General features: G+C 38.6%; 1 protein-coding gene across 8 annotated transcripts in view; it reads right to left on the reverse strand.

The window, feature by feature from the left end:
- Window positions 1–13,390, reverse strand: part of MBOAT2 (membrane bound O-acyltransferase domain containing 2) — a 153,338-nt gene that overhangs the window by 111,767 nt on the left and 28,181 nt on the right. For 4 of the 8 annotated variants that reach the window (XR_003309529.2, XR_003309528.2, XM_026454704.2 and 1 more), the window contains one exon: window positions 2,194–2,339. The exons of 3 other annotated variants lie outside the window; for them this stretch is intronic. Coding sequence is in view for 1 of the 5 variants with exons in the window: in XM_026454704.2 (XP_026310489.1) it covers window positions 2,194–2,339 (146 nt within the window). In the remaining 4 variants the exon portion in view is untranslated. Of the gene's footprint in view, window positions 1–2,193; window positions 2,340–3,486; window positions 3,559–13,390 lie in introns of all 8 variants that reach the window. One more of the 8 variants, XM_026454705.1, reaches the window with a different exon arrangement.

The following is a 13,390-nucleotide window of genomic DNA, read 5'->3' on the forward strand; positions in this document are numbered from 1 at the left end:
CTTTCCAAAGAAAGAATACAGAAAGCTTTCTCCTTTAAGAAAAAAACAGAGAACTCGTTTGAAAAATAAAAATAAAAATCCTGGCTGGGCACAGTGGCTCACGCCTATAATCCCAACACTTTGGGAAGTCAAGGTGGGCAGACTGCTTGAGTCTGGGAGTTCAAGACCAGTTTAGACAACATGGCGAAACTCCACCTCTACAAAAAATTAGCCGGGTGTGGTGGCACGCGCCTATAATCCCAGCTGCCCGGGAGGCTGAGGTGGGAGGATCGATCACCTGAGCCCAGGAGATTGAGGCTGCAGTGAGCTGTGATCACGTCACTGCACTCCAGCATGGGCAACAAAGTGAGACCCTGTCTTAAAAAATTGAAAAAAGAAGAAATCCTGGTTATCACATATAATTTGAAGTACTTCAGACTACCTGACATTAACAGTGTCAGGTTACTTGTGACATTGTGTTACAAGGCATCCAAGAAGGCTTCACAGCAAGAGAACACTTCCTCAGTAAAAGATTTTTAAGAGATGCCTCCTCATCTTTGGCAGTACCTCCATGTTACACAACTGTAGGAGATACTATTTACATTTTTATCTTCTACTCTGTCTTCATAGACCACAGAGTGAATGGTGTCCCCTGGAGTTGGCCAATATGAACTATAAGCCTTTCCCAATGCATTATGGAAATATGCTACCCAAATATATACTGAATATCAAAGTTATTTGTGGATGAAATGCATAGACTGGGATATGCTTTAAAATACTCTACAAAAATAAGTTGGAAAGGATAAAACGAGAATGGTAGAATTTTAATAACTGTTGAAGCCGAGTGATGGGCATATGAGGGCGCACTATATTGTTCTTTGTACCTTTATGTTTGAAAAGCTCCATAAGCAAAAGTTTGAAAAATATACACTACTCCATGGCATGATTTATGAAAAGTTTAAATAGTATCACCTGAGAAACCTTAAGAAACTGTGATGATATAAATGTGATATCAATGAAGCAAAAAAGACCAGACTTGGGTCTTATTTAAGAGGTCATATTTAAATCTCAATACTAAACACTGTCTACCAGGGCAGTGCCTATCAGAGGTAATATGGTAGAGACTGAATAAATTATCCCTAATTAATTTTTCATGAGTTTCGAGGAAACACTTGTAATTGCCAGAAGCAAAAATTAGATTAAGAAATATCAGTGTATTCCAAGCCTCATAACCATCAAAAAACAACATCCTAGAACAAACACAAAAGCGTCATTAAAGTCCCAGATTCTACAACCCACAACAGAAACTACTAAGGCACAGACCTAGTGAGTGCATTTTCATCCTCTCAGGGAATTCTGATATCAAACAACAATCTGCAGAAGAGCAAGCCTGGAAGTCCTTCACTGTGAATGGCGAGCGCTACAGCAGATGAGCACGCAGCACAAGGGCTCACATAAGAAAGCAAGCTCAGGAAGAGACCACAAAGAGACTGCCACTGAGAGTTTCTGCTGTTTTGCCAAGACAGTGTGCCCTTCTGATTTCTTCTGCACACACAGCTAACATTTGTTTGTTACTTCCTGTAACAAACAGGAAGTACAGTATTTCTGTATTTAAGACTCTCAGGGTAGCCCTGAGGACTGAGAAAGAGACCTAATGAAAGAAAATACCAACATCCATCTGAAAAGTCAGAAATAAAAGCTTTCCATCATAAATAATTCTTCCCCATGAAGAACAGACAAATGAACAAACAAAAAGCCTCTTTTTGCTAATGGCAGAATCTAAAAAATAGCAATAAAGTTCTATCAATAGGCTTTATCAGGCTCTTGCCTGATAAAGCTACTTGCCCAGAGAAAAAACAGGCAAACAAAGAAAAACACATTTTAAATGGCTTTTCTGTCAGTATAAAAGATTTGCAAAATAGGTGTGAAGAACTACTCATGACAGGATAAAATGCCTTTATATACTTTTCATCTGTCTTTTCATAAATTATAAATAGTATATTTTCCTCTAAGACTAAACTAAAGAGAGAGAGAGAGTCCATTTCCCATTCATTATTTTTTGTTTTAAAAATAAAAATTTAAAAGTTGGCCTGGAAAAAAAACTTTTTAAGTAAATGTAAGAACAACACCCTACATACTGTATCTTTCCACACACTCAATTCTCAAATATATCCAAATAGTCTTCATTTTAAAAGGATCAAAATAGTTACTTACCATCCAAAGCAAAAAAGTGCAAGATAAAGGCCCAAAAGGGTAGCAACTACATGTCTTATAAAAGAGCTAGTTTTGCTTGAATGTAGATAAGTTCGAAACCAAATGGCTGCTAGCAAGGCAAAGAGTTGGCACACTACAAAGTTGACCTGTAAAGAAAAATTAAAATTTTGTATTAGCAACACAGACCTGAATTTTTCATATCATGTTACATTGAAATTCTCAGGACAAAAACATAAAGGTTACACAAAAATTAAGACCTTCCAAATTTACAAAACAAAAACAAAAATTAAGGGAAATCCCAAGGATGAGCCTCAAGTTCCAAGTGATGGGCCAATGCCCACCAATACTGTCTCTGCTAGACCTGGCAAGGAACAAGTGTGGCCACGTGGGGAGAGGTGTAGAAGGACACCTGGAAAAATCTGGTTGACACTGGTTTGCAGACACAGAAACAAAAAGCCCAGGGCACCTATGGGTTAAGGGGAAGAGAAACTTGTTTTAATGACTGAAGGAACCCTATAACTGGTGAAAAAGAGGAGCACTAAATTTCTTCGCAAAAGCTCTGGGAGCGGTCAAAGTCCCCAAGCTCCCTGAGACTATAAGGGCACCAGGGGCTGGAGGATCTGGTGGGATGCAAGACAGTCTGTGGCAATGGGAGTAAACGGGAGTCCACTGCGGCCTAAACATCACCACTGTGAACAGTGGGAACCTGCAGCTAAGCTCTGAGGCATCTCAAGGATTGGCTCCCAAGGGGAAGGAATGAATTAGATAAGGGACAAAGCAGCCTTCGAAAAGTTCAAGTCCACCAACCTCAATTTTTAAATTTCCTCATAGTTCACTAGGAACTAAACTGTTTTTGACTTATAGAAGTGAAATACACTCTGGTAAGACTGCTGCTACTCTTTTCTCCCCAAACAAAAAGACGGAAAATAAGAATCTCTCATGGTATGTAAAGACAGACTGGAGAAAAATCTCCATTTCCTTTTTCTTTTCTTTTCTTTTTCTTTTTTTTTTTTTTTAAGACAGGGTCTTGCTCTGTGGCCAAGGCTGCACTGCAGTGGTGAAATCAGAGTTCACTGCAGCCTCTACCTCTCGGGCTCGGGCAATTCTCCCATCTCAGCCTTCCGAGTAGCTGGGACTACAGGCACACACCACCATGCCAAGCTAATTTGTGCATTTTTTTGTAAAGACAAAGTTTCACTATGTTGCTCAAGATGGTCCTGAACTCCTGGGCTCAAACAATCTGCCTGCCTCTGCCTCCCAAAGGGCTGGGATTATATGCATGAACCATCACACCTGGCCAAAATCTCCATTTCTCTCTTGTGAAACACATTCTCATAGAATCTTAGGAATAATAGGTCTTAAAGTCTATAAATAAAAGAAAAAACACATTGACGTTAGGAACTTGCAAAAAAATACATAACAAAACAATCAGTGTTTCAGGCACCTAAATTGTGAACAAATCACACTATCTACATGTAGCTATTTCCACAGACCCACAGAGATACCTCTGCCTAAAGACACAGACAAGTATATTCTCTTTCTCACATTTCACGGAGAAAAATAGAATACTGTTGTACATTGTCTAAGAAACAATTGTTCTTTAAAACAGGCTCAATAAAAGCAAAATGTCTTTCCAAAAGTTCTAACACTTCTTGCCTTCTAAAGGGTTCTAACAGCATTTTTTAAATTAAGCAAAAAGTGAATAAAATGGAAAAATCAGTATTCTTCATATTAACTACTCATATCTACATGGTTTCTTACAGTTTAAAACTTTGTTTCAAATATCTCTTATTTCTTTCTTTTTCAGATAGCTCCTAATTTAATTATAGCAAAAATTTACCAAGCATCTACTATGGGCAAACATGGGAAATCTAAAAATGCACGAGTCCCAGTGCTAGCTCAGGATGACTTTAGAACCTAATGGAAAACATAAACATGTAAAGAAGGAACGTCAACCCAACATCAGAGTCTTCTAAATGGTTACATAGAACATCCTTCAAGACACCACAAAAGAGCGAGCCTGAAGGAGTGCATGCCACAAAGCATGTGAGGGGCGAGCTGGGCGGGCAGTGCCTCCCAATCCCGCACAGCTCCACAACCATCGGAGGGGGCAGCTTCCCCTCCCCATTCCATATCAGTCTATTCATACATTACAAGACAAAGTATGATTCTTTCCAAGAAAGAATATGTCAAGGACAACACACATACAGGATTGTACAGAATTTTTGAAATCTCTTTTCAACATTGTCATCATTCAGATAAAGAAAATGAGATCAGGCCTCACTCTGGACACTGAAATCAAAATCTTTGAGGGGATAGGCCCAAAAATATATATAAAAAATAAAATGAAAACACAGGTCCTTATGATCCTCAAGGTGTGAGAAGCACTGTGTTGGAGAAAAAGGGAAACGGCATTTTAAGGAAGAAAACAACATGAAGGAAGCACTTGGACAGGAAAGCGCAAACGCACCACATAGCCAGGGATCATGGGAGATCAGGTCGGAAGTAGGGTGGTTCAGAAGTGAGGGCTTTGTATGCCATGCCAAGGCGTTTGAGCCCGTAGTGACGACAAAACCATGGAAGATTTTTAAAACAAGAAAGTGATGAGATTGACCCTCCACCTCTACATATCCAGAACTCTTGGATATCCATGAGAAACTATGAACCACTCAATAGAAAACTGGGCAAAAGGAAAGAACAATTTACAAATATCAATGTCCAATACAATCTGAAAAATATTCTCTCTCAACCATAATTAACGAAGTATGAAAAAAAACCATCAGTGAGGCACTATCTTCCACCTCTCAGTGCTGCTGGGGACATGAGGAAGCTGGTGCTCTATACTGTTAATTTGACTGCACCTTGGGACAGCTCTTTAAAGAAAATTGGACAACAGCCACCAAAACTTAAAACATAATATCCTTTACCAAGAAATTCAACATTTACAACTATAGCCCAGATAAAGTGGCACAAAAGCACAAGAGCTTAGGCACACACGAAGATCCACTACACACTGTCAGAGCACACATGCACAGGGCCATCCACAGGAGACTGTTACACAAATAGAGCATTTCACATCTACAGAAAAGCAACATTTCCATTTCCCATCAGTAGGAAAAAAAAAAAAAGCTAGATTATCCAATTAATGTAACTGGGGTAACTGGTTTTCCTTTTGGAAAAAACCAAGTTACACTCCCGTTTCATAAGCCACGTTGCTAATATTAATCGTGTGCTTATGTGGCAGGTATGAGTACACGCCCCTCAGATCTCCACTCGCAGGGGGCATAACTGACCGACAGCATCATCTGCAGCACACTTGATACCCATCACCAGGCTCCTGCCAAGGCCATGGTGGGACCTCCTTAGAACTTCACTGCCCCACAGCCAGGCTCTCTGCCCAGACTCATGCCAAGGCCATATTCCTGACAGCCTGCGCCTCCACCTGCCCAGCCTTCCTTCCTTCCCCCTCTCCTCCAGAGGGGCCGGTCCTGCAGTCCGCAGCTCTCCCTCCTTCTGCCAGCTCCCCAGAGCATTGTCTCACAGACAACTTCCCCAGCTCATCACTTGCTCTCTAATTGCCCCTTGGCACCTGCTCCTCAGAGGACCCAAGGTGACACAACATTCTAAGCACCTTACATTTATAATCTATTTAATCTTCACAATAACCCTATAGGAGAACTCTACTATTATCTCCACTTACCAAGTCTGAAACAGTTTAACTAGTGTAACTCGTTACTCATCAGGTAGTCTGGATCTAGAACTTGAATTTCTGACCACTACATTATACTGCCTACCACATTTAAAAACCAACCCCAAACAGAATAACGGTCCATACACAACTGTAATGGTCTTTAGTACCAGTCACCTATATCTGGTTCTCCTCCCCTTCTGGGTAGACAGAGGATGTATTTCCTACTCCCTTGTGGGGACAAGTTTTGGTTGGTGAATTGTTAGCAGAAGTGATGTGTGTTGCTTCTCGGCCAGGACACTTAACTGCCAGAACAAGAATCTTCAGAGTTGTGCTATCTGCAACGTTCCAGAAATGATGCGGAGCAAATTACCCTGCCAGTCCATGAGTGGGCAAGTAGCAAGAGGGACCTTTGGTGTTTTGAGCCTGTGAGATTTGGGGATAGTTTATTACTGCAGCATAACCTAACTATGAAAACTAAAACTATATATATATATATATCCATATCCTAGACAAGAATGTAAGAGATTATAATCTTCTGTGATATAACAATAATTTAATATAAATTTTATATATTGAGTGGATTTACTACATAAAAATAAAAAACTTCTACAAACAACAAAAAAATACTAAAAACATCCTAAGTAACAATGTGGAAGGAAAAAGAACCTATATACACACATGGGATACGTAACAAACAGTTAGCATTCAAAAGGTAGAAAGAACTCCTAAAAGTCAGTAAGAGAAAGATAAACATCAGTTCAAAAATCAGGGCCAAGCGAGGTGGCTCATACCTATAGTCCCAACACTTTGGGAGGCCAAGGCAGGAGGATCACTTGAATCCAGGAGTTCGCACCTGAGCAACATGGCGAAACCCCATATCTACAAAAAAATACAAAAATTAGCTGGGCAAGGTGGTGCACACCAGTAGTCCCAGCTACTGGGGAGGCTGAGGTGGAAGGATTGCTTGAGCCTTGGAGATCAAGGTTGCAGTGAGCCGTGATCACGCCACTGCATTCCAGTCAAGGCAACAGAGCGAGAGCCTTTCTCAAAAAAAAAAAAAAAAATGGTGGGGGGAGGGAAGAAACTAACAAGTCACAAAAAGAAACTAAATTTATTTATTTTTTTTTTTTGAGACAGAGTTTTGCTCTTGTTGCCCAGGCTGGAGTACAGGGGCACAATCTCAGCCCATTGCAACCTCCGCCTCCCAGGTTCAAGCGATTCTCCTGCCTCAGCCTCCCAAGCAGCTGGGATTATAGGCATGCACTACCACGCCTGGCTAATTTTTGTATTTTTAGTAGAGACGGGGTTTCTCCATGTTGGTCAGGCTGGTCTTGAACTCCTGACCTCAGGGGATCCACCCACCTCAGCCTCCCAAAGTGCTGGAATTACAGGCATGAGTCACCACACCCAACCTGAAACTAAAAATTAAAATCAGATTTTTTAAAATGTGGTGAAAATAATTATATAAATCTGTATATTTTGAATGGAAGATTACCAAGAAATACTAGTAAGTGAAAGGTACGAGTTGTAGAAGAAAAATCCAAACTATGTATATACATTCATTTATTAAACATGCATTTGTTCTGTACTTATTATGAGCCTACTATGTGCTAGACATTAACATAGTCTCCATATAGTCCATTTATATATCATACTTCACTAATTGTAGGTGCTCAGTAGATACCAGACGTGTGCCAGGCAGTACAGCACACTGTGCTTTACAAGGAGGGGTTCATGTAATAATCATAGCCACCTTGCAAAACAAGGCACCCTTACCCCAGAGCCCATGCTATTCTACTTCCATATGCACAGGCCCAGAAACACTAGACACTAAACCATTAGATGCTGTCACCTCTAGGAAGGAGGTAATGGAGAACGACAGGGACTTGAAATATTCCAGTATTTCTAATACTACACATACAATGAAGCCTCCTGTGCAAACCCCTCCTCTGGCCCTACTCCTTCCATCCCTCCCACAAAGATTACTAGCCTTAAGTTTGTTGTAGTATTCTCGTGCATATTTTTATACTTTTGCTACTTGTGTATTTTACATATGGTATTGCTTTGAATATTTCAAACTAAAAATGGTGTAAAACTGAATGTAAGCTTCTGCAAATTTTTTCACTTAATATTACATTGCTGACATTTATCTATGTTGATACACACGGCTCTACCTTATTTACTCACCTTGTGTATTGTATTTCATTATGTTAATACCCAGAGTAGAACCTCCAAGTCAAGCAACATCCACTTGACTAAGTATTGCTAAATTGCTCTCCTAATTAAGTATTTATCAGCAATGTGAGTTCCATTGCTCCACATTCTTGACAACAGTTGGTACTGTCAAGACTACTAATTTTTGCCAAGCTAATAAATGTAAAACATTATTTCTCTATTTTTTAAATGTGTATTTCTTCCGATTACTAGCCCAGATGAATATTTTTCTTATGTCTATTGGACATTTAGTTTTCCCTTTATATCCCTTGCCCATTATTCTATCAGCTTGTCTTTTTCTCATTGATTTATTTAAAAAGAATTCTTTTTTTTTTTTTTTTTGAGACGGAGTCTCACTCTGTGGCCCGGGCTGGAGTGCAGTGGCTGGATCTCAGCTCACTGCAAGCTCCGCCTCCTGGGTTCATGCCATTCTCCTGCCTCAGCCTCCCGAGTAGCTGGGACTACAGGTGCCCGCCACCTCGCCCAGCTAGTTTTTTGTATTTTTTAGTAGAGACGAGATTTCACCATGTTAGCCAGGATGGTCTCGATCTCCTGACCTCGTGATCCACCCGCCTCGGCCTCCCAAAGTGCTGGGATTACAGGCTTGAGCCACGGCGCCGGGCCTAAAAAGAATTCTTTATATATCTGAAACTGACCTTTTGCAAAGAGCATCTCTCTCAGTCTATAGCTTAGTCTTTTATCTTTTTTTATGGTGTCTTTTCCAATAGTGGTTTCCATTACGGTCTGCGAGCTCTTTAGCTTTTTATTTTTGCAGTATACATACAACTGTATTACATGAATACATGGACACGCATCAATGTACTTCTTGGGTTAGTTTTTTTAAAAAACACAATAGTTCAAGTGTAATTATATCATTGAGTTAAGAGAAACCAGGAATTCTGAATTTTCCACTTACAGTATTAAAACATTTATCTATACCTATTTCCTACTTAAACCAAATACCTTAGTGCTCCCAGTGCTAACATTTTCCATTTCTGTATAATAAATGTTATTACATTTCATGAAACCTAAGCTATCCTCAATGCTCATGTGAGACCAGTGTTATCTCTACTTTAAAAGGAAACAGCAAGTATGGCAGATGTGGGACCTCAACCTCTGCGATCTCCATCTTACACTTTTTTCCTTTTAGTTCCAAAGTTGAACCTGATCTTATCATCTTTAAATTTTTACTAAGGGTGCTTACACTTTAATTAATGTGTGGTTAAAAAATATAAAAATGTTATTCACAAATTTACATTCTGTCTCCACAATAGATTGTATATTTTCTCCAGCTTTATATGCTTTAAATTTCCTCCCTCTTACTAGAACACGAGAAAGGAGTTTCTGGGGTATTTAAAATGCATATCGAACCATACACTTACATGTAACTGAGCAATTTTCTGAAAAGATCTGCACCGTTCGATATGATAGCCACTAGCCACATGCCCATCAACTGTCACGCGTGCCCAACAAAAGTCTGTTAATTACCTCCACGTCAGAATTAAGCATTCTACACTAAGCCAAAAATTAACCTATAATAATTTTGGAGTAAAAAAACCTTAAATTTTAAGATAGTGCAAAGTGATTACAATCTTCAACGAATCAATAAAAACAGCCCCCAAAAATCAGTTGTTACATCCACATCTCTACCGATGGAATACAAAATATGTTCTAATTTTTAAAAATAATATAAATGGATTTTCGATAACATACTCTTAACCAGTTCCTCCCAAGGTGAACAGCCAGTCTTTGTGAGACCCTGCATTGATGGAAAGGGGCGTGGGGACGCATGAAGTATACAACCTGATGCGAAAGATCAAAGTGTATATCAAAGTTCAAAATGTGTATCAAACTATACACTTATTGCTGAGCAGTTTTCTGAATAGATCTGCATTGTTCAATATAACAGTCACTGGCCCCATGTGGCTATGAGCACTTATATGTGGCTATTCCAAATTGAGGTGTGTTTTAAATGCCAAACACTCACCAGACTAGGAAGACATAGCACAGATAGACAGAACAACCTTCAGTTTTAAGGACCCTGTGCTGGGATCTTATCTGTGGAAGTTTAGCTGTGTAGTAATCATCTGACAGCTAGTTAGAAACAGATTATTGGATTCTAGCTCCATAACTTTTTATTCCCCAGTTTGAAATGGGACCTTGAATTTTTTTTTTTTTTTTTTTTTTTTTTAATTTCCCAGGCAAAACTTACGTGCAGCTATGTTTGGAAACTAAGTGTCCTCATCAACCAACCTCGCAGCCACAAAACCAACTTCAAAGTTAAGTAGAGATGACAGGGCCCAAAGGCAAAGGAAAGAACCATTTTTTTTACATCTTTATGAGATAAAACAAAGCCAAATAAGACACCGTTATACACCTATCAGATTGCCAAAAGTTTAGTCTCACAATACCAAATACAATGTAGAGCAATGGGATTTCTCATACATGGTCAACAAGTGCTTTAGAAAAAAAATTCAGTATTTTCTTACAGGATTGAAAATAGTCCTATCTGTGACAGAGCACTCAATGCCCATGTGTCTAACATGGGGACTAGGAGAGGCATGTACAAGAATGTCAATACAATGTTGCTCATAATAGCCAAATGCTAAGGAAAAATAAAACCTTTAACAGCAAAATGGCTACGTATATTCTGATTTATCTGTACAATAGGAAATTCCACAAAACAATGAAGATGAAGAAACTAAGTTCTAGAAGAAACCATACATCTCAAGTCAATTCAGAGAAATATATACAACATACAGATGTATTTCACAAAAAGTTCCAAACAGCAAGCAATAAACCATATTGTCTGGGAATGCCTACATAATTGATAAAACTATAAAGAAGAACATGAAAATGACTATCGCTGAAGTCACTGAAGTGTTTACCTATGAAGGGAGAAAACGGGTTATAATAGTGACAGACAACAAGGGGCTTTTGTGGGCTGAATATTTCTACTTTTTGCCCAGGGTGGTTACACAGATACTGACTTTTAGTTTTTTGTTAAACCTTATTATTAATAGTAACACTATGTACTGTAATAAATAGACACAAAAAATATGTAATGGCTCTAATGAAACAGGTTCACGTAACTGTCCAAAGCAGATACCCTGCTCAAAGAGCTTTACTCGAATAAATGGAAACGCAAAATTGGATGGGAAGACTCAGAATCATAAAGATGTTACTTTCTCTCTATGTTAATCATTAAGTCCATACAATAAAAATATCAATAGGATTTTAAAAAAAGAAAACTTGATTTTAAAACTAATATAGAAATATAATCATGTGAGATAGCCAGAAAATTTATGACTTTCCTTTCAGAGACTAGAACACATTTTTTAAAACCTAGAATGATGAACAGATGAACAGACAGATCAGTGAAACATAACTAGAATTCCAGTGATAGATCCAAACGCATACTGGGTATTCAGAATATGATAAAGGTAATATCTGAAATATTTTGAGTATAACACAAACTATGGAAGCAATAAAAAATTAGATACAATTTCATCACATAAATATAAAAAATTCCTTCATGGCAAAACACCATAAGCAAAGTCAAAGGACAAACAACAAACTTAAAAGCCGTAACATAAGTCATATCACCAAGAGCTGATTTCTTTAATCTATCTAAAGCTCCTACATATCAATAATAAAAACAGTAACCACCTAATAGAAAAGTAGGCAGAGCATAGGCACAGTCAGGTCTCAGAAAAAGATTCACCAATGATTCATTCATAAGAAAAGATGCCCAAACCCTATAATAAGAGAAACGGAAATTAAAATAAGAGTAAAATACCGTTTTCACCTATCAGATGGACTTCAGCAGTACTCTGCAGTGCCAAGTGTATAAGGAAACAAGCACACTGAACACTGTTGGTGGAAGTATTTAATATATACTGATATAATGTTAATAGGGAACAATTTGGAAATAGGGAAGATGATGTATTTACATTTATAAACATGTACTGCAGCATGGTGATAATAGAAAAACTGGAAAAGACAGAGACTACTAAAGCATGTACATGAAGTGAATGGAATGAATGTTCTCTAGCCATTACAAAGAATGAGGTAGCCCTGTACCAAGTACTAAGCACTAAGATGTAACGATCTTTTAGATAACCCATAGCAGTAATCATTTTCCCTGCTAAGAGAAACCAGATTTTGTTTAGTAACCAGACCAGGCAGCCATGTGTTTTAAGAAAAGCTAGACTCTTCCCTAGTCTCATGGGATGAATAGTCACTGGTCTCAATCAATCACCACCAACAACTAATTCTGGGACTGTAACTGTGCTGCAATTCTGTTCAATGAGAAATATGGCTAGGGATTATTGGGAAAGTCTTCCTCACTCTTAAAAAGGGATACAACAAAGACACTTGCTTTTCGCCTGTGGACTTTGCCATGTACATGAGACACACGGAAGGGGAAAGGCACCTGGGAATCCAGAGGATGGGGTAAAAGGGAGACTTATTTTTCATTACGTACCCATCTCCCTTGATATTTTGCAACATGGACATTTATTATCTACTCCCAAATAGATGATTTTTTCAAATAATACATGCTTGTTTTCAAATTTCCCAACAAGAAACTGAGCACCAGAATTTAAGATAGTAATTACCTCATCTCCCTATACTGAATCTGCTAGTTTCATCCCAGTACATTTTATGCAATGGCAACCACACCCTAAAGGATGCAAGCATTTTCAAACATTTCTAGGTCACTGCCATAGAAAAAACAATTTTTCCAAGCATAACATAAGCAGACAGTTGGTTCAACTACTTAGAGCCAACTTTGGTAAGGTAACGGGGAATATCTAATCCAAAAAGTATAGCCTCCTCACAAATAACGAAGACGAATTCAAAGCTACCAACTGGGGAAAGCGTTTTTTATAAACCAACACAAAAATCTACAGATTACCTAAAAAGAACAACACTGCACAAAATTCAAACTGAAAACATCCCAAAACTGAATTATTTACTATACTTGTACCTGACCAATGTCACCATCTTACCAAATCTGCCTCGTTTCCTCCTGGATCTCCTGTTTTACTTAATGGGGTCACTTCTGCCCACCTCTTCAACCTAGAAAGTAGAACCTTTATTCATATTTTTTGGGATCCCAAAATACTTTAAATTTCTGTACGTGCTTATATTCAACTGTAACTTACTAGCTTGTGAGTCTGACTTTCCTTTTTGATTGTGAGCTTCTGATGGCTTGGGAACAAATTGTATTCATCTATGCATTCCTACCAATCCCTGAGTGGAAGGCCTGGCTCCATCTGTGCCTTTCAC

Source organism: Piliocolobus tephrosceles, chromosome 15, assembly GCF_002776525.5.
Source record: "Piliocolobus tephrosceles isolate RC106 chromosome 15, ASM277652v3, whole genome shotgun sequence".
Taxonomy (NCBI): Eukaryota; Metazoa; Chordata; class Mammalia; order Primates; family Cercopithecidae; genus Piliocolobus; species Piliocolobus tephrosceles.